The sequence below is a fragment of the Gadus macrocephalus genome, chromosome 20 (assembly GCF_031168955.1).
Source record: "Gadus macrocephalus chromosome 20, ASM3116895v1".
NCBI classification, from domain to species: domain Eukaryota; kingdom Metazoa; phylum Chordata; class Actinopteri; order Gadiformes; family Gadidae; genus Gadus; species Gadus macrocephalus.
In genome coordinates, this window is record NC_082401.1 from 8,726,013 (window position 1) to 8,746,746 (window position 20,734).

Genomic DNA, 20,734 nt, shown 5'->3' on the forward strand with positions numbered 1-20,734 from the left:
GTCGCAACGATGTTTCACTAGCCGCGTTTACATGGACACATCTGTTCCGCATAGATTTCTATGCGGAACAGAAAATGATCATGTATACGCCTCATTCGGAATACAATTATCTGTTCGGCATAGATTAGGCTATATGCCGAATAGAAGAGGTGGTGTAGTCCGTTTTAATCGCCATGTATACACTTATTCAGAATAGATTGGGGTTTAACTTAGAGCAGCCACAGTAGTTCGCAATTGGTCCACTGAGCTCCGTCGGTACTTTTAAGCACACCGAACTTCACCGCTGTCAAGGAAAGTGGATTTATTGCCTGACGTTGCTGCGCTGTCCTCCTCCTTCTTAATTGAAGGAGCAGGCAGAGAAAAGCTCTCTCCTGCTGTGCTTTCATTAAAATCAAATTTAAAATCCCCGATAGTGATAAGACATCCATTATGTCGCCGCCGGTCCAGAGATGTGTCAGGTGTGTGCGAGAGACATAACGGACACTTTTGTTACTGCCATGTATACAGTAGGCCTACATTCGGAACACATTTTAGGAACAGATCTATGCCGCATAGAAATGGGGCGGATCAGATGTGCCATGTAAACGCGGCTAGTGATGATCTATTGAACCGCAAACTCCGAATCTGCGGAAGTTCCTCCGTTACTGTAATATGAAGCTCTCCTCTCCTCTTGTTAACAAAAAGAAATTCAGCAGCGGCGGTCATATTTCAGCGGTCTAGGTGCATATAGGGGAAACACTGGATTCAGAACTGCTTGCACAGTCCTGGAATAGCCTTCCTTAAATGTGTGTAGGCCTACTTGTAAAATGTATACATCTTAGAAGCACATTAGAAAAATATTATAAATTGTGTGTGTGCGTGTGTGTGTGTGTGTGTGTGTGTGTGTGTGTGTGTGTGTGTGTGTGTGTGTGTGTGTGTGTGTGTGCGTGTGTGTGTGTGTGCGTGTGCGTGCGTGTGGCACACTTGCAGTACTAGTTTTCCTGAACTGTTGTTTCTTTGGTTACCTGTTCAGTCTCTCATGTGTTGGCAGCGATGGTCCAGGATGACCAACAGGGGTCGCCGCTAACACAGCCGATCGACCAGCCACAGGCTATCGCCATACGTCTCTCAGTAAGATAAACCATTATCAACATCCTCATCCTTTATTGACCGCAGTGTTGAAATTGTTCCTGTTAAAATTTATTGCTTGGCTCAAGATAATATAAGACATAGGCCTATATTACAGAGCACTATGTCACTTTATACTACAGCTATTTATTCCGTTAAAATCCATCCAAGGAAGCAAATTCATCTAATTTGTTCTAATGTTCAGCAGTCAATGGAGGCAGGGAAAGCCAGGTTGATAGGTAATGTGAAAAGCCTGTGCACATGATGAGTCATCTTGTGAGACGTTGACCTTTGCGTACCTTCAACTGTCTATTTTTGAAAATGTGTGGAGGTGCTTTCAGCCTTCAGCTGTTTTTTAACCCATAGGTGGCAGCAAACTCCCAGAAGTTACCGTATTTAGGGAGTCTCTCAAGACGCATAAAGAATTGTGCAAGGAGAAACAATTGTATGCATTTTTAATAGCTTGAATTCAAACAGTGAAACAAATAGATTTTTGACATGTAGAATAAAGACATAGCGCATATTCATGATTGAGTGTGAATTCATTAATAACTTCTTTCTAAAATTCCAATCATACTTTAACCTTTGTTTGCCTAAATATGTCCACTATGTGTGGCACACAGTGTGCACATTAATTTACTATCGCACCCAGTGTTTCTTCTCTTGGGGTTTGGGGAGCCCTTTAGCGGGCTCCAAGATAGGGGGGTGTCGTATAACCTTTGAAGCCCTTTGAGACTGAAGCGGTGGCTTGTCTTGACCATCATCCAGGATCCCTCGATTATTGACCACATGTGAGGAGCTACTTGGCCCTGAGCCGCTCCCTCTCCTTGGGCAGCTGGTCGGCCAGCCATTCCACGGTGTGTGTGCGGGCCTCCTCCCAGGTGTACCTGGGGGCGTATCCCAGGTCTCTCTTGGCCTTCTGGTAGCCGAAGCTGAACGGCGTGTTGAGCATCACCAGCAGCTGCCGGTTGAGGGGCGGGGCGATGTGCTTAAAGGGCTGCAGACAGAACCTCAGCACCTCCAGCAGGAAGCAAAACACATGCAGCAGCCACAACGGCTGCATGTGCTTCTCCTGGATGCGGAAGCCAAGCGGCGCCATCACCGCGTGGTTGAAGTCGCTGTAGCTGACGGGGGGCGTGTCATCGGAGACGTAGTAGACGTTGCCCGCAGCGACGGCGCGCCGGTCCACATCGCGGAGGCTGCGCGCCGCCTGGAGGTGGGCGAGCGCGGCGTTGCCCACGTACACGGGGTTGACCCGGGCCTCGCGCGCCGAGGTGCGGTACAGCACGTCGCGGTTGGCGATGCCGTCGGCCATGTGGCCCAGCAAGAAGCGGCAGCCCTCGCCGTAGATGTACATGGGCCGGAGTGCGACGGTGGCCAGGCGGCCGCCGTTCTGCAGACGCTCGCCGTTGGCCTCCAGGCTCCGGCGCTCCGCCTCCTTTTTGGTCCGGCTGTAGGCGAACTTGAGGGTGGAGGCGTCAGCCGTGTCTTCGTCGCCGTTAATGACGGGGTCCCCGGCGGGGTTGGGTCCCGCCACCTCGATGCTACTGGTGTAGACGAAGGAGACGACGTTCTCCCGTACGCACGCCTCCAACAGGAGCTGGGTGCCTAGGAATCGATTATTATCTCTTGGTTATTGATTATTTAATATATATAGATTATTGGTTATTACCTATATATTTTTGTTATTACCTATTGGTTATTTTTTGGTTAGTATCCTTTGGAGGGGGGGGGGGGGGGGGCATTTGCTCATCGCGTGACCTAAATACAACGCCAAGTGGGCACTGGGCGCAGTGTGAGGCTCCTACCACTAGGGGTGCCCCCGCACCGCGGCCCAAAGTAAATACAAATAAAAATAATAATTGAACACCGGCCCTCGCGGGCCAAAAGTCAGGCTGCCCTACAGGGAATTGTCCCGGTCCTCCCCCGATTAGCCACTCCGGGCCTGAAAAGGGCCCATTGCTATAATTTCTTTGACACTGGAAGTCATTGTGGGCCCCTGTCAGAAATGGAATGGAATCCAGTTCTGAATTGCGTCAGTTATCTGCGACTATCAGGCCCAAAGAAAGCCTTGAGCGGTTGATACGCTGCAGTACCTTTAACGTTGACGGTGTACAGCTCGCTGTAGTCCAGCGCCCCGATGACATCGATGAGCGATGCAATGTGGAAGACCACGGACACGCCCCGGCACGCCCGGACCAGGAAGTCACTGTCCCTGATGTCCCCCTCGAGCACACTTAGTCGGGTCTCACCCCGGGCCTCTGGGGACACAGACAGTTGAAACACAGTCACCACAGGCAATACGGCTTGGTTGGCAGAGATAGAGCTCAACCAAATACTGAGGATTGATAGATGATGAAGATCAATATTGAACATGGTTTTACTGAAAATGCAGATTAACTTGACAGTGGATATATGAGGATATTGCCAACAAACAAACAACAAATGAAAAAACATGCTTATTGCCTAATGCTTGCCTCTGATTTAACTACGATTTATTGACAACATAAAAAAACACCTTGTACTTCCTGTCATTGGTTTAACATCCTTATGTAGACAAGATATTTAAGGAATTAGCTAACCAGCATCTATGTCTCTTTCCTGTTCACATCTAAGGGATTTTAAATGCCATAGGTCTTTCCTCCATCTAGACCTATGGCTATGAGCTGGTTTCCAATTCACTTTCAATTAAAAAATGTCTTACCCTCCAGAGACTGTATGAGTTGAGGCTGGATGTGCTGGTCCAGCAGACGGATCTCCGCTAGCTTCTCCTCCTCCAGCAGCAGCTTGACCAGCCTCCGTCCCAAAAAACCCCCCGCCCCAGTCACCAGACACACGTCCCCACTCAGAGACATCCCTGGCCCGCACGCGCTCAGTATGACCCTGGACGAGTGTACCCACAAACGTAGTGTTTGCGAACCATGCACCTGGAATCAGAACCCTGGCTGTGGTCCCCCTCTTTCCTTGTCTCCCTGATCTCCTTTTGTCTCTTCGTCTGTCGTCCAGCCTTTGCAGCTCAGTGTATCTTTCCCAGGACTGACAGCTTGGCGATGGGTGAAAGGGTTCCTCTGTCTCTGTACCGCTGCTGGGATCCCTCCTGCTTCTGCTAAACAAGCCAAGGAGTGCTTCTGGGACCTCTGTCCGCTCCCGTTGTGGCCTGGTCCTTTTATTCATCTCTGTCCCAGAGTGAGGATGGAGGACAGTCCCTCTGTCCCCCTGTGGTGGAGGAATTTGTTGCAGTCTAGAGCCAAACACTCTGAGCGCACCGCTTGTGTATGTTTTGTATCTACCAAGGACATCCCGGGCCAGATACGTTGTCTTGGTGTACAGATCATTCAGACAATGGGCTCATTAGAAGGATAGCAATGACATATTGGAGAGACTGTCAACTTTAACTTTATTAAAGCTTCAGCAAATCTCTGCTGAGAAAGCCAGTCCAGTGATGACTATGTTTACAATTAAGCAGATGCAGATACTTTAGGAATTTCAGATAAATGCCTTATTGGGCATTAAACTTGTGAAATTGACATCTGATATTCAATAACAAGAACATTTGAAGCTTTTCAGAAATGCAAGCTTCATAAAAAAGTGCTTGACTACATTGTTTCTGTTAAAGGCTGTAAAGAACAGTTTCAAGGTGATGGGTTATCTGACAGAGAACAAGGTTTCCGTCCTTCTAGTGATTAAAAGCAAGCATCATGGCTGGTCAAATAGTGATTAATAGTAGGAGGGGTTGTTAAAATGTGTAGTGGAGTCTTGTTTAATTTACTAATACAATACAAACCCTTCCAAAATAATGTAAGGTGTACAATACTGGAGTATCACTGGCACTGGTTCAGTATGGCTGTGTTGATGGTGACTTCTGCCACAAGACAGTAGGGATCCAAGGACGTGTTTTCGGTCGGATCCCTGCTTTGTTTGTAGACCTTGGCCTGGCAGACGTCCGTATCTCGCCTCTCTCTTCCTCTTATCACCCCACTGAAGGATGAGGAACCAAGGCCACAGCAACATCATTATCTTACATCAGCGGCTGGTCTAGTGATGTAAGTCAGGCTGGTTGATTTGCAATACAGGGAAGGTGGGGGGGAGTGGCCATGTCTGCAAGTATGCTAGACAATTTAAGCAATGGGCCTGATACAGAAGTCAGGGAAATGGTGGCAGTATAAGACTTAATATGCATGGTTATAATGCGTCTGATGGTGCAAGGGGGAATCAGATGAAAGTGTTTGGAATTAACTAGGAATAAAGTAAAGAAGGTTGTAAAACTTTTGATATTTGGATACATTTTTCCACGGCACATTATGATGATGAAATGTTTAACAAGATAGATAGGCTGTTTAATGTAATGCAACTTTTATTAATATCTCTACATTATCAACCGGACAACTGTTAGAAAGAAAAAACAAATCATTGCTTCTAACTACACTTACAGTTAAGCTATGACTTACATTAAGCTGAAACAAATACCCTTGCTTATTGACGAGTCCACTGTAAAAATGTCTTGCTGGTTTCAGAGTAACAACCAATGTCAACTAAGAATTTAACTATTCTTCTTCTCTTCACATCAAAACGTTTTTTGTAACACTAAATGTTAAAAGCATAGAATAATTTTAACAAATTGCCCTTGAAAGCATTAGTTAGTCCTCTTCGTGCTTGGTAGCACATAAGGTCTTCACCAACGAACGCCAATGCTGCCTGTCTGTTGCCCAATGTTGCACTTGGCCCCAGGACCATCCCAGTTGTTTCATCTCCTTCTCCACAGATCTTCTCCATGTCTCTTTTGGTCGGCCTTGTTTTCTTGTCCCAGGTGGTGTCCATCTCATGGCCACCCTTGGGAGAGCGCTTGGGTCCATTCTGCACACATGTCCGATCCACATCCACCTTCTGTTTTTGATAACATTTGACAGGGGTCTCATGTCTGTTCTACTGTAGAGGTCTTCATTTGAGATTGTCCTAGGCCAAAATATTCCCAGTATCCTCCTAAGGCTTCGAGTCTGGAATACGTCTAGCTTGTGGCAGATGGTCTGTGTCACTTTCCATGATTCTGCTCCATACAGGAGAACCCCGAGGACGTTGCTCTTGAATATCCTCAGCTTTGTCTTTATGCTGATCTTTGAAGTCTTCCATATTTTTCTTAGTGCTGCAAACGCTCCCCTAGCCTTATTGATCCTGTCCTGGACATCTGCCCCTGAATCTCCATCTGTTGTTATTTTACTGCCTAAATAGGTGAATTCCTGCACCTCTTCCACATTCATGTTATTGATGGTGAGCGGCTGGTTGGATTTTGAGTTTATTTTCATGACTTTAAAGCTTGAAAGCATAATAAAATATAATTGATAAAAGTCATAAGTCATGTCATTATATCTGACAACATACATATTAAAACTCAAGAGTTGATTCACCACCCCAGAATAATTTAGCATGTTAATAATATTAGCTGTTTATGTAGCTTCCGGCAGGCATAACCAACCCAAACTCTGCCAATGGCAGAATGGATCTTTCCAGCATTATAACAGAATGAAAAGTTATCAAGAATATATTTAAAATATTCTTATTTTGCTACGGTAAAAAAGCAAAATAATATATTCCAAATATTTGTAAATTATATAGTAAAAAAATTATAACGTTGGGGGTTTTGTTATTTATATTTATTTATTCGTTCTTGTTTGGTGTGTGTTCCAAAACACTCAAGGTCCTTTTACACTGAACGCATTTTTTTTTCTTTCTTTTTCTCGCATGTTCGTGTCATTTAGTAATTATGCGCCTGATGTAAAAGGACCTTAAGACAGGAGCTCTCTCTAGATCGTTGATATCTTTGAAATCTGAATTTGGTGGGGTGTGATATTTTCAATCAGGAATGGCAATCCCATTCCGTTCGACATAACAATATCCTGTTGGGTGTCGGCTCTTTCACCAACCCTGTGTTTTTCTGTCAAAGTCCTTGTCATCTCTTTGTGGAAGCAGTTTGATAACCAAGTCACGGTCGCCCCCCCCTCCTCTGGCTCTGAGACGTTCCCCCCCTCAGTCAGCTCTTGGCGGTGGGCAGCGGGCAGTCCTGTATCCGCGCCTCGTCCACGCAGTCCTCTGGCACGTGCACCCTCATGGTGCACGCCCTGATCCCCCCGAGGGGCTCCAGCACGTCGAACACCCTGTCCCACGCGTCCTGCTCGGGGTCGTAGCACTGCACGATGGCCACCATGCAGCGGCTGTTCCAGGAGTAACCCCCCACCACGTAGACCCTCCCCTCGAACAAGGTGACCCCCACGTCGCTCTGGCCCCGGGGCATGGGCGCCACTGCCGTCCACTGGTCCGCCGCGGGGCTGTAGAACTCGCAGCTCAGCACGTCGTCGTAGTCGCTGGTGGAGCCGAAGTGGTTGCCCCCCATGACGTAGAGGCGGTCCCCCACCGCGCACATGCAGTGCAGCCCCCGCAGCTCCATCATGTCGGCGCGGCGCGTCCAGGCGTCGGCCGCCGGGTCGTAGCTCCACAGCTGCTTCTGGAAGGTGTCCCTGGTGATGCCGCCTGGGGATGGGGGAGGGGGGGGGGGGGGACACGTGGAGGGTTAGGCCGAGGAGGAGCATGGTGATCAGAGTTGGCCCGGGAGTGGCCCAGACGAACAGGGCTCTGACTAGACCAATAACAGACATCTGCTATCTGCTATGATACATATGGAGATAATTAATCCACAAACTAGGACAGTGTTAAATTAAATTGTTGTGTAGCATTGTGTAGTTCAAAACACAAGTGTTTTCCGTTTTTAGTAAGTTTGACAAGTCATATTCAGCTGGTGGCCCATCTAATGTGTGACGCTATAATTCTAAATTTAAGATTAATATAATAATTCCTAAAATAGATAATTGAAACAGCGGATTGTATAGTCCATTGATTGTGTCCGTCCGTCCGTCCGTCCGTCCGTCCGTGAGTGTGTGTGTTACTGTGTGTGTTACTGTGTGTGTGTGTGTTAGTGTGTGTGTGTGTGTGTTACTGTGTGTGTTACTGTGTGTGTGTGTGTGTGTGTGTGTGTTAGTGTGTGTGTGTGTGTGTGTGTGTGTTTGTGCATGTGTTATCAATATGCACACCCAAGGCCATTAGAATGGTGGCCTCTGGTGTAACAATGCAGCGGTCCCTGTCTCTGGTGATCTACTTTAAACAAATCCCAGTCGTGTGTACAAGCTTCCCCTCTTTTTGGGTTCTTTCTTCAAGATAGCAGGGCTCTTCTGGTGCCATGTGTTGTTGTATCTTGCTGGATTACAGTTTTTTCCTATCGTTTTAGGCAATTTACCTAAACCATGTTCACATTCCCTAAACACTTCACACAGTGAGCATACCAGTAGACCATGTGAACCAAACTGTGGTTACTTGCCCCTATGCTAAGATACAAATGCTGGCAATGACGCCTTCTTCCAAATTTCATGGATACCTGCCCCAGTCAATGTTCACTACCGGCAAAACGCTGTGGAACTACAGCATATTTTACCAATGTTTAGATACTCTGTTCAAAACAGTGAACTTTCTGTTCAAAACCTAACTTATCAGTAATTTAGATCACTGTAGATGGAAAGATGCTGCATTTGGACAGACAAATGAAGTTACATGTTTGAATAAGAAAAAATATTTAGATATCCAGGCCTGGATAAGGCATTCCAAAAGATTTTATCCACGTTGTATGGCAAGAGAAACCATACGTTGCGACGTAGATGAAAATTTGTGGCCAAATGCAGAGGATAGGAGGGATTAGCCCAATTCTGCGCCACTGTTGGGCTACTGTAATATACAGTATGTGCAGGTTTTGTGCATTGCATTTTTTGTTAGAACACATTTTTTGACTTTGTAATGTATTTTCTGTTTTGTGTAACACTTGCACAGTGACAAAATCTCCAAAAAGTAAATCACAGTGAAAAAAACTGTTGTGTTTGTGATTTGTTTCTGGATCATATATTACGTACTTACTGTATGTAATTTGCATTACAAAAACTGAAAATTGTTATTCTCAGTTTCTCATAAAACACTTACAGTATTTACTGTATTTACAATTACAGTACATTTACCACACTCAATTGTGACATCTTTTGTGGGAGGTAAACCGACATATGAACACTGTCAGCAGATACTTGGCTTGGATTGTCATACTGTAATATTACAAACTTTATTACTGTAGTCCAAAGAAGTGTTTGTCTGTGTTTTTTCTCTTTTTTTCAATGCAACACTACAGGAAATCTATGCCAAACTGGAGGACACAGCAACATTTTATATATGCAATTGGCAATGCTTCAAGACGTTAGTGTTTTTTAGGTCATAGTGTTCTGAGAGGAAACATGTGTTAAGTTATGGCAGCATTGTTTGTGGTGTGGTTGTTGTAGTGCATTTTGCACCAAAGGTTAACAGATATGCGGAGGTGTGTGTCTCTAAAGCCCACTGTGTTAAGTGATAGGGAAAAGTGACCATAGTATGGGTACATGACCGAAAACGATAGGAAAAAACTGTAAGTCATGTTTGTTTTGTTCATGACTCTTTTCTCAAGTTTTTTCTCACGTTTAGACGCGGAAACCCAGATCTCAGTCTGACTCTTTGTACTGCTCAGAGATGCAGATGCATTTGGCGTAAACAGGAAGGAAGTGGGCTGAAATGTGTGGCCGATAGACAAGCACAAAACTTCACGCACCTGCTCCCATCGAGCTTCTGTCTCTTGATGCCAGAGCACTCCTAAGCCCTTTTATTCACAAGCTGCTCTTTATATAAACGATTAAATCTTCATACACCATGACCTGGAGTCACACAGGGACTTTGGTGACCATTTGAATTAATACAAAGTTGCTTTGATATTCATGCATCTTATGTTTCCAAAATTCTGGGTGCAATGAGGAGGTTTACAGTTGAACAGGCAATTCTACTCAACATATTATTGTTGTTGTTTCAAGACCACCCTAAGGATGTCAAACAATGGGGAAAAAAAAAACAAGACGTTGTTTATATCTATTTTGTCTTTTTCCTTTTTGCCTTACAGGGACCTTAAATAAAAACAATAGTGGCTACATTAAATGGAAGGTCTCGGTTCTCTGTAGTGTTTCCTCTGCATGCAGTTTGGTGCGTGACACAGTCAGGACCTGTGGCTTAAGACCGCCATGCGCTTCAGACGGCCAGGCCCTTCAGACAGCACCAGGCCATTCAGACCCACTTTAACCACAGCCTTCGCTACTTCCTGTATCTCACTTCTGTTCTCACAGCCTGTCACTCTAACCTCCCATGCAGGGTTGCTAGTAAACCGATCCCAGGGTTAGCCACAGCACAGACCAGAGGCACTGAGTCCTGTGTTGGACCCAGAAGGGGTTCCCAACGGCTCATCCAACACGCTACGTCTCTCTGGGTATGGAAACAGAGATTTCTTTATATTTTACTATTAGCTGCTGCACCATTTTTAAGTTTGTTTCCATTATATTATTCTACTACTACACTATACCTTTTATAAGTACAACACAGGGCACTACCTTTGCATTGGTATTAGTTTAGTCTTCACAGTATACTTACATACAAGAGGTGAACTGTTCCTTCATTACCTGAGACATACATGAGGTCACCGTGCACAGATCCAGCGTGTCCGTAGTGAGGTTCAGACATGTGACTCACTAATGTCCAATCATTCCTCTTCAGGTTGTAACACTCCACGCTGTCTGGAAACGGAGGAAGAGATCGAGATGGATTCAGAAAATATCTTTCTGATGGATTAAACATTTGTGATAATCATGATTTTACAACACAAATGACCAAGATAAGGGAAAAGAACAAGGCTTGTCAATCAGTTAATATTGATGTAAAGAGTGTTCTCTGTAACTTAATCCGACACTGAAGTCAGACCTGCAACATCTGTGGCAAGGTACTTGAAACTTGTGCAGAGCAATTCTGGAGCACTACTACACTGTACAGATACCATCTCAAAAAGCTGGCAAGCAAAATCTCTGAGTGAGTCGGGCCCAGCTCATGGCCTTGTAAAACCAGCAGGGCCTGAGGATGACGCCATATTAGATTGTTGGATCTGAATTTGTTTTATTTGTAAACTCTGTTTTCTCTGTGGTAGGTTGTTAGAATGAGAAGATTGCTGGTTTGGTCTCTGATCTCTCGGGTCGAGAGCCTTACCCAAACTGCTCCCATAGTGTTGTTTGGTCAAGGTTAGGAGTTAAGCTTTGTTTACCCAAACCCAATGTTTTCTCTTTGGTTTAGATCTTTACCGATCTTTACCGATCATCATGTCACAGCCTCTGTGACATGATGGCTCTGTGTGCACTTGGATTAAATCAATGAGTAAAAATATAAAGAGAATACGCATACAAACATACGTATCATTGATCCACATTTACATCATTTTGATGTGTTGGATGATGGGCAGTGTGTAACTTTATGGTCAATAAACTTTTGTTATTTACATTTTATTAGCAGATAATAAATGCAGCAGATAAGACCAATTTTCCTGGGGACAATAAAGTCAATTGTATCTTATCTTTTCTGATACATGTATACCAAACAGGTTTCTCAACATCAACTGAAAAGGTGTAGACTTAACCCAGGGCTTACAATGCCTCCCCTTTGTTAGCCCTTTTAATATTATTCAAAGCCTCCAAAATCATTTTAAATCAGTGAAAATGAAAACCAACACATCGACCGTTTGCGTGCTGCAGATGAGAGGTGCATCACAAGGTCAGGTTATAAAGAGCCTCACCGATCTCCCCAGACAGGTTCCTCCCCCCCACGGCGTACAGCTGGCCCTTCAGGGCGCTCAGGTGGAAGAAGGTCCTCTTGGCGTTGAGCGAGGCGATCTGCAGCCAGCGGTCGAAGCGCGGGTCGTAGCGGTACGCGCAGTCCAGCGCCGTCTTCCCCTTGGTGTCGTAGGTGCTCTGGCCTGAGGGGGTGATGGAGGATGGAGGAAATGGGTCAGAGACGTTGTGGTGTGCGTGCGGTACATCTATTACTTTTCGCTTACGTTTATATATTTAGCTTCTCAGAGCACGAGGTGGGGGAGTTCGCTAACAGGTGCAAACATGGTGGAGCGCTTGGCACAGAAGGTGAGGCACTGCACCTGGGCGCAGAATTAGGCATTCGAGTTGCAAGATGAAGGTTTGTGAATGTCCCTATTTGTCCATATCTCCAACAGGGGTGGATGCTCCTAACTCATTACCACTATATGGTAGGTAGTGTAGTAGTGCACAGTGGTTGCTGCTCCTACCTCCCACTATGAAGAGGAAGCCCCCCAGCAGGGCCACCCCATGCTGGTAGCGAGGGACCACCATGGGCTCCAGGGCCCTCCACAACCCGCTCTCCCCGTCGTAGAGCCTCAGCTCGCGGCTGACCACCAGCTGCTGCCGCATCACGCCCCCCAGCGCCAGCAGGTGCGTGGCGTCTGAGCGGATGCGCGTGCGCTCGGTCTGCAGCGTGGGCTGCAGGAAGGGCATCATCTGGTAGTTGCTGGCCTCCAGCAGCAGGCTGACGCACGCCGCGTCGCTGCGCATCAGCGTCTCCTTGCCCGCCGCCGCCGACCCCGCCCCTCCTGCCTCCTCGTCCCCCTCGCCCTCGCACTGGGAGATCTGGATCAGCTGGCCGGGGGTCATGAGGGGGAAGCGGATGTGCCGCATCAGGGTGTAGATGGAGGCCCGGCGGCGGGGCGCGTCGTGGTTGAGCCAGGCGCGGGCGATGGCGTACAGCTCCATCTCCGAGAAGCCCTTCAGGGAGTCACTGGCCAGGGCCTGGGCCACGCCTCTGGCCGACAGCTCCAGGTAGCGGCCGCTCTGCACCAGCTCACACAGGTTCTGGATCACAAACTCACCTGGACGGGAAGGGTTAGGGTTAAGAGTTAGTTAGTTCAGGCGGGGGATTTGTTGGTTCTGGGTTTGAAGCTGTCCGTGTGATGCTTTCCTTTGAAATGTACCACCATTCTTTTATATATATATTTTTCGAAATATTATAGATATTTTGTGTATCGATGTACCGTCCAACAACAAACGTCCCCCTTTTTCATTTCCGAAATCAGGTAACGTTACCCTACCGGCTTCTTAATGAGATGTATCTGAATTCACTGTAAGGAGCTTTGGATAACAGCGTCCGCCTAATGACCAAATAGTGAAATAGTACAAATAAAACGCTTCGCGGCGCATATTATTATTATTTTTTAACTGCTCGTGGAATGGCACCCCGGTTTGCCCGTGCCTAAAACCGCCACTGTACAGTCCGGAGAGAAGTCCAAACATTCATGAGTTAATGCAGATACTATTTGAGTAAGGTAAAGAGGTAATATAAAAACACACCTATGTTCTCCTGCACATCCTCCAGCAGCAGATCAACTGCCACACGCTCCACCTCCACACAGTTATCCACCGTGATCTGACACACACACACACACACACACATACACACACACACACACACACACACACACACACACACACACACACACACACACACACACACACACACACACACACACACACACACACACACACACACACACACACACACACACACACACACACATGAATCATTCACTTATCCATCATCCATAAGGCCGGTTGTATTAGCATCCATAGGCCCTTTTCACCAACCGTCTGTCTAGTTTCTAAACACATTAAATCCCCCACCCAGCTGGCATTCAGAACAAAGAGGTACCCAGATGGCTAGTAGGTGAATACGGCTCTGACATCTTTTAAGTTTTACCTTGTAGGATTTCAGAAATGTTGAAACTGCTGTGAAATTTGGAAATAATAATAGTAATTTAATTTAGCACCTTTCAAGGGCCCAAAGGACTCTATACACGTAGCAGAATGCTACAAACAGGAACAGAAAATAATGAGAGCACAGGATGTCCAAAAATGTAGTTCTAGCGGGCTGCCACACTGAGGGCTTTGTTCCATAAATTCTGCATGCTGGGGTGGAGGGAGAATGGATATCTAGTGTTACACTAACACAGTAAAAAATGGACTGCATTTATATAGCGCTTTTCTGACCATCGGCCACCCAAAGCGCTTTACAATGTTGCCTCACATTCACCATTCACGCACACATACACACACCGACGGCGGAGTCAACCATGCAAGGCGACAGCCAGCTCGTCGGTAATTAAACAATATGGCATATCATTGTGTGTTGTATTGTATGCTTTGATTGTTCTCAGCCTCATGTTCAGCCTCTGGTCATTTATCCAAAGTGTCTTGTGCTTGTGTGTGCCTGTGATGTAGATGTGCGCTACGATCAGAGTGGCAGTGTCCTGGGCCTCACCTCGCTGCTCAGCAGCTGATTGCAGAAGCCCAACACGGGCATGACCTGAAGGAAGTTGGCCGCCTCCAGAGTGTCCTGCAGGTTGGCCATGTTGAGGTTGACCCTGGAGGTGTAGATGAAGTCTATGACGTTCTTCAGACCGGCCCTGGTCACGCCATGGAGCTTGATCTCCTCCATCTCCTGCTCCCGCATGCCTCCTGGTTCACAGCCGAAGGAAGAAACAAAGCAGAGTTTAAAGGGAGCCTCGACTCTAGCGCATCCATCAGGTAGGACATGTTACATAATTTGTTCATTTGAATATTCATAAACTGGCATTGCCATATCAATTTATGTATCTTGTATTATGCACCTATTCACAATCAGTACATTATTTGCATAAAATAGAATAGTTAAATATGAAATATATATATATATATATATATATAAATGAATATATGTATATATATATATATATATATATAAACAGGCTACACGTCTCCAGCCTAAAGTGATGAATGGGGTGGGTGTCTGTAGTCTAATCGCATTATAAATATAACTGTTCTCAGTTCCTCAGAACCAGACAGAGTGAGAGACTTGTACCAGTCACTCACTATTGAGATGTGGTACTGTTCTGTGGCTTTGTGATAAGGACGGGTCACTGTTGAAAGAAATGCAGATCACATGACAAACATATGTCCACACTTCCTCTTTTCCTCACAGACCCAGGCAGAGACAGTCCCAGTGGGGGTGGGGGTGTAGCCCTGTGGGCGCCGGTGTCCTCTATCCAGCTCGTATAAAGATGGAGTGCTAGCTTGTTTTCCTGTGTATTCTTGTAGTTAATATAAGCTTGTAGTCATGTGTGTATTTGGGTAGCTGTTAGAAAATGTAAATGTGATGCCGACTGGGTTTGTGGTAGTTCATTAGTGCTGCGTTCTTTGATGTGAATCTGTGTAACTCTGTGCATCTGCGGTACTGTGTGTCTGGAGGTGTGGACAATCGCGGCTGTCTCACCGGTGAACATGGCTTTGAAGTAGTCGCTGGCGGAGGCCATGATGACCCGGTGAACCGGGAAGGTCTCGCTGGCGTCGCCGGCAACCAGGATGACATCACACAGGGTTGTGTCGCCGCGGAAACAATCCAAACCCTTTGACAGAGTCAGCTGTCAAAGGGTATCCGCCATGTATCTCTCTCCCATCTTTCTATCATTAACCTGTCCAACTCATGCCATCAATATCTATCTATCTATCTATCTATCTATCTATCTATCTATCTATCTATCTATCTATCTGTCTATCTGTCTATCTGTCTATCTATCTATCTATCTATCTATCTATCTATCTATCTATCTATCTATCTATCTATCTATCTATCTGTCTATCTGTCTATCTGTCTATCTGTCTATCTATCTATCTATCTATCTATCTATCTATCTATCTATCTATCTATCTATCTATCTATCTATCTATCTATCTATCTATCTATCTATCCATCTATCCATCCATCCATCCATCCATCCATCCATCTACCCATCTATATATCCATCTATGTATCCATCCATTCTTCCATTGATTAGTTTATCAATCCATCCAGTCATCCATTTATCTTTCCATCCCTGTACAGTACATTGTGTGCTTCCACTGTACCTGCAGGAGGTTTTCACCATGCTTGTTGCTGGTAAACAACTTTGACAGAGGCCTTGGTGGAGGCCTGGGCTTTGGTTTAGAAGTTGACTGCTTGGGTGGCCTCTCTGCAAGAGCAGAGGCCTGAGGTTTAGGGGCTAGTGCCGGCTTGGGTCCTGGGCTCGGAGGAGCGGGCCTTTCAGCTGGGAGATCAGAAAGACATGTAGTCAAGTTATTTATTAATTTCATGTTGTTGGAATAGTCAAAAAAAATTATAATGCTGCATGACCTAGTTCCTAAAGAGTACAAAGTAGCCATGGGAATCATAAATAGGCCTACAAGGTTCGTAAACATTGTTTTTGTGTTGTATTTGTCAAATATATTGAGCATATGATGTACCATACACTAAGAGTGTTCAGTAGGTAATACCTTGGGCAGCAGGGGGTCTCGGCGGCGGAGCTGGTGGGTCCTCTGGAGGCGGCCTGGGAGCCTCCTGGGCCTGTCTCTGGGGGTCCCGGGAGTGTCTGCTCCCAAAACGGGACAGTGTCCTGTGGAGCCTGCTGGGTCCACTGTCGTTCCCACCCCCGCTATGAAGGACACGGAGCAGGTCATTATCCCCTACAGGACTTTATATATATCATCATTTACTATGTTGGGATAACAGCTTTAACAAATGTTACTTAATATGTGCCACAAGTATCAAATAGTCATTCATAGTTAATGTTTGTATTAGTTTTGATTTGTCAGCACATTTAATGGTTTTGTAGATCTTATGCAAGCCATTTTTCACCGCAGGCCAGTTAACGTAGGCTAGCTTATAGGCTAGGTTGAAGGCTAGCCGATGCGGGCCAGCTGATAAAGGCTACATGCTAGGTAACAGTCTATTTTATAAAGTAGACTAGGTCATATCCCTTTACTTAACCCCCCATCTTATCTTATCTTACCCCATCTGATTGCCATCGTTGGGACGCTGGTTGTTTTCACGCTGTGAAGAATTCCTGAGTGCAGACAAAGAGAAGAGTAAATACAACAGCTATCTGAAGTCGGTCCCATGCAATATTTCCAACATGTTTATCTTGTCAATCCCATAGAAGGGAGTTTGAACGTTTCTAAATAAATTTGTCCAGAGGCGTTCGGTTGTAAAACTTCGATCAAGGCGTCCCATGAATTATTTAGTCTCCTTAAAACCCATCGGGTCGGCAGCCAAAGATTTACATTGTAGTATACAATAGTTTGGAGACTTCATCAGAGAATCACGCCTTAATCCAGGTCTTTATGCATTTTATCTCCAAGCTATCCTCTGCTTTTTTTTATGTGTCATTCTCCGTTGCAAAGACAGTTGATACAATGTGGGATGGTATGGTCTTATCTTTATGACACCTGAAGAGGTATATTATTATCTAGTACAGTGCAATGGTCAAACACACGAACAGCACATCAAAGTTTTTCTTGTTAATCCTGTGAATCCTTTCCCGTAATCTCAGACGGTTGGAGGCCGATGTGGTACGAAATAAGACAAATGAAATCTGTTTCTAGGTCGAAGTTGATGTGGTTGTCTTACAGTAAATAAACAGACAACATTTTTAAAAAGTACACTTTGAGAAGAACCATGCAACCTTGAGAAAGAAAATAAGATGGATCGATCCCCCCTTCCCAGCAATGGCTAGGAGGGCTACACTGAAGATGTGGGGATGTTTCGCATCTAGATGATGCTCGTAATGAGAACGTGGTGTTTCACCACCTTTCATTCTTCTCATCACTTCCTTTAGACAGCAGTACACAATGTAGACTGTAATCTCAAATGACCGATCATTCACCATACTTTGTAGGGTTGCAGGAAAGCCGAGTGAGTAGGGTCAAAGGTTCTGTGATCCAACCCTGAATGTCTGCAGCCTAACCTTTAGTCATCCGTGAGCAACACGCCCTAACCTCCTACCCTCTCCTCAATGACTTGTCTCTGTGATATAACATGTAGCATGATATATACCAGTCAGACCGTTTATTTGGCGGTGCACGGCCAGGTCCCAGCTAACATCATGTATTTGCTTCTTTCCGCAGTACAGTAGGTCTCCTAGTTATAGACCAGACTAACTTTTACAATAAGGGGCAACTGGGTCCAACTCTTGCCTTTCTTTTAATTTACAAACTGTTGTCAGTGCATGCCAGCGGTTAGGTAAGGCCTGGGCGTCTAAGGCTACAGCCCCTAATGTTTTATGAGTAGCTCAAGATCCAAAGAATATAGATATATGCATTTAAAAAATAATCATAATATAAATGGATCTATAAACATTATGATAATAATTTAAGCCCTTGAAAATAGTATGATATTGTGAATTAAAAATGCATTAATGTTTTATTTTATTATGTCTTTCATGCAAAAGATCTACCTCACACTACTTCGCACCTACATTTTGTTTGACTGAGAAATTGAAAGCGAGAGAGAGAGAGAGAGAGAGAGAGAGAGAGAGAGAGAGAGAGAGAGAGAGAGAGAGAGAGAGAGAGAGAGAGAGAGAGAGCACCGATTACAGGGCTTGTCATTGCACTACGATACGATACAAAACAACTTTATTAAATCCCCAGACGGCATGAACTGTATCTGAAAATTGTGTGTTGTGGATGCGTTAGTCAAGGATAGTTTTATATTCCAATTAAAGGAGACATATTATGGTGTTTTCCCAACAAGTAAACATAGTATAGGAGTTCCAGAAAACTTTTTGAATATTTTTGAAGCTGTTTGCTGTAACTCATATACTATGTTTACTTGCAAATAGCTTTACTGCAAATGAGCTTCCCATTGACCAATAAACTGTCAGTGTGAACCACAGCATAGAGGAGAAGTGATTGTTGCCGTTTGCGGACTACCTGGAGCTCTATATTAATATAATATAATATAATAATAATAATAATAATAATAATAATAATAATAATAATAATAATAATAATAATATAATATAATATATAGGTATTTATATAATATTATATCTAATATCACGGCCAAAAGCTATGTGCGCCTCGGATGATATTATGAATCATAAAGACTGCGTCTGACGTCTCTGGTACTTCCACAACAAGTAAAGACTCGTAATGGGGGTTATCTCGGCCATGATTGAGAAGAATTGGGGGAAAGGAACTTGGCCCTTGACTCTCTGAAGCCAATATTGAACCACGACATGGAGGAGAAAGGGATTGTACTCCCGGAGCTGAGCAGCCGGACTGCCGCCAGAGATTCGGCGGCAGTCCGGCAGCTCCGCCGGGCTCCCTGCCAGGCAGTCACATCGCAAACTGACAAATTAGACATCTATTTTTGTATGGAATATCCCTGCTTCTGAAACATCGCCGCCCAGCGCTCGTCCGCTGGTCCACAAAATCTTAGCTATGCTCTGATTGGAGGGGAGTGTGCGCCCCCTTCCTACGTAGGAGGGGGCGCCGAAAATGACTCGCTCGTTTGGTAACTGTAGGCAGGGTACTTTCAGAAATGCATATCTCACTCAAGGAATCATGTACAGACTTTTGTCAAAGTTTGTATGTGTGTGGGAGCCCGAGAGACCCAAAACAACACCCCAAATCCCAGGAAAAGGGTTGTTGTAATAATATGTCCCCTTTAACTAATATAGAAAAAAGGCATTCAACTGTTTATCTCTAGTCTGGTACAGTAGCATGTCAATAAATGTTCAATGATAGCAGTTGTGAAGTATTCTGCTTCTACTCAATACTAACACTGACGATGAAAAACTGCAACAAATTTTTACATCACAGAATCCTATTAACCTGGAATGTAAACAACAGTTTTTGAGCAACAAAGTTTTCAATAGTTGCTAAGCACTTTGTGATTGCATATCTGGAATGACGCTACATAAATAAATCTCCTTACTTAGTAATATCCATGTTATGAATATGAAGTTATGAACTTACCTGAAGGAAATCCTCTGAAACAGACTGGTCTTGTTTCCCCCCTCCAGCCTGACGTTCAGTCAGTGGCACCGTAGGAACACCTCACAGAGAGAGAGAGCCTTAGTCTGACCTCACACGGGCACCTCAGAGAGAGAGAGAGCCTTAGTCTGACCTCACACGACCACCTCACAGAGAGAGAGAGCCTTAGTCTGACCTCACACGGGCACCTCAGAGAGAGAGAGCTTTAGTTTGTGTACCTTCGAGAGAGGAAGCCTTCGTTTGTGATCTTGAACCTCCAACAGAGAGCTTGTCTTGAAAGACTAACCTCAGAGAGCGAGAGCAAGAGAGAGAGAGACCACCATGTTATCTCACATCACCAATTAAGAGAAAAGACGAAGTTTGAATATTCTTCTGTATTCAGCTAACCACTCTCTCACTTCCTGTGTCACTTCTCTTTCTCTCTACCACTAACTCTTTCTCACCACCTCTCACTCTTACCGTCACCATCTCTCTACTTCTCTCTCCACTGAAAAAATGCACTTGAAACTTGTAATGCACTTTAATGTGTCAAAACACAATTTTCATTTGTGTTTTGATGGTTTTGATAATTTCAATTATACATTTCATCAATAATAATATATTGTTTAGCCGTGTTTCATGTAAATTGTTCAATATGGTTACCTGAGAGGTAAAAACACTAGGTTATCTAAATATTACTGGTTGAATTCAAGTAATGGATTTAAAGGATTGTTACCCTCCATGATTTGCTCAATCTATATAATATAATAATAATTACAATAATTTATTGTTTATTAATTAGGATGACTATGAGCTGTCCCTGTAGGAGACTGTATATTACTTTCAGTTCAATTGTTTTCAAC

General features: G+C 44.8%; 2 protein-coding genes across 3 annotated transcripts; both read right to left on the reverse strand.

Annotated features, from left to right (window-relative positions):
• Positions 1-1,545: 1,545 nt before the first annotated feature.
• hsd3b1 (hydroxy-delta-5-steroid dehydrogenase, 3 beta- and steroid delta-isomerase 1) lies at positions 1,546-5,314 on the reverse strand. 2 transcript variants are annotated; one of them, XM_060039398.1, is made up of 3 exons: positions 3,812-5,314; positions 3,204-3,368; positions 1,546-2,715 (listed from the first exon to the last, which is right to left on the reverse strand). In XM_060039398.1, exons 1-3 carry the CDS (start codon positions 3,960-3,962, stop codon positions 1,907-1,909), a joined length of 1,125 nt encoding a protein of 374 aa, XP_059895381.1. In that variant the 5' UTR covers positions 3,963-5,314; the 3' UTR covers positions 1,546-1,906. The 2 variants fall into 2 exon arrangements, with proteins under 2 accessions (XP_059895381.1, XP_059895380.1); XM_060039397.1 differs by lacking the exon at positions 3,812-5,314 and having other exon boundaries at positions 1,761-2,715; positions 3,204-3,792.
• Positions 5,315-6,946: 1,632 nt separating this feature from the next.
• On the reverse strand, positions 6,947-20,352 carry si:rp71-68n21.9 (kelch-like protein 9). Its single transcript, XM_060039396.1, has 11 exons — positions 19,875-20,352; positions 16,907-16,960; positions 16,392-16,549; positions 15,987-16,165; positions 15,355-15,487; positions 14,365-14,561; positions 13,398-13,473; positions 12,323-12,919; positions 11,819-11,998; positions 10,662-10,775; positions 6,947-7,629 (listed from the first exon to the last, which is right to left on the reverse strand). Exons 2-11 carry the CDS (start codon positions 16,909-16,911, stop codon positions 7,133-7,135), a joined length of 2,136 nt encoding a protein of 711 aa, XP_059895379.1. The 5' UTR covers positions 16,912-16,960; positions 19,875-20,352; the 3' UTR covers positions 6,947-7,132.
• Positions 20,353-20,734: the final 382 nt, after the last annotated feature.

Bases quoted from the DNA above. Each gene is read 5' to 3' on its own strand.
- hsd3b1 (XM_060039397.1), bottom strand. From the start codon at position 3,564: ATGTTTTTTCATTTGTTGTTTGTTTGTTGGCAATATCCTCATATATCC. The intron at 2,716-3,203 runs GTACTGCAGCGT...ATCGATTCCTAG, and splicing joins GTACACCGTCAACGTTAAAG to GCACCCAGCTCCTGTTGGAG.
- si:rp71-68n21.9 (XM_060039396.1), bottom strand. The intron at 14,562-15,354 runs GTGAGACAGCCG...GCTGTGAACCAG, and splicing joins CTTCAAAGCCATGTTCACCG to GAGGCATGCGGGAGCAGGAG. The intron at 7,630-10,661 runs GTAATGAAGGAA...CCCCATCCCCAG, and splicing joins TGACCTCATGTATGTCTCAG to GCGGCATCACCAGGGACACC.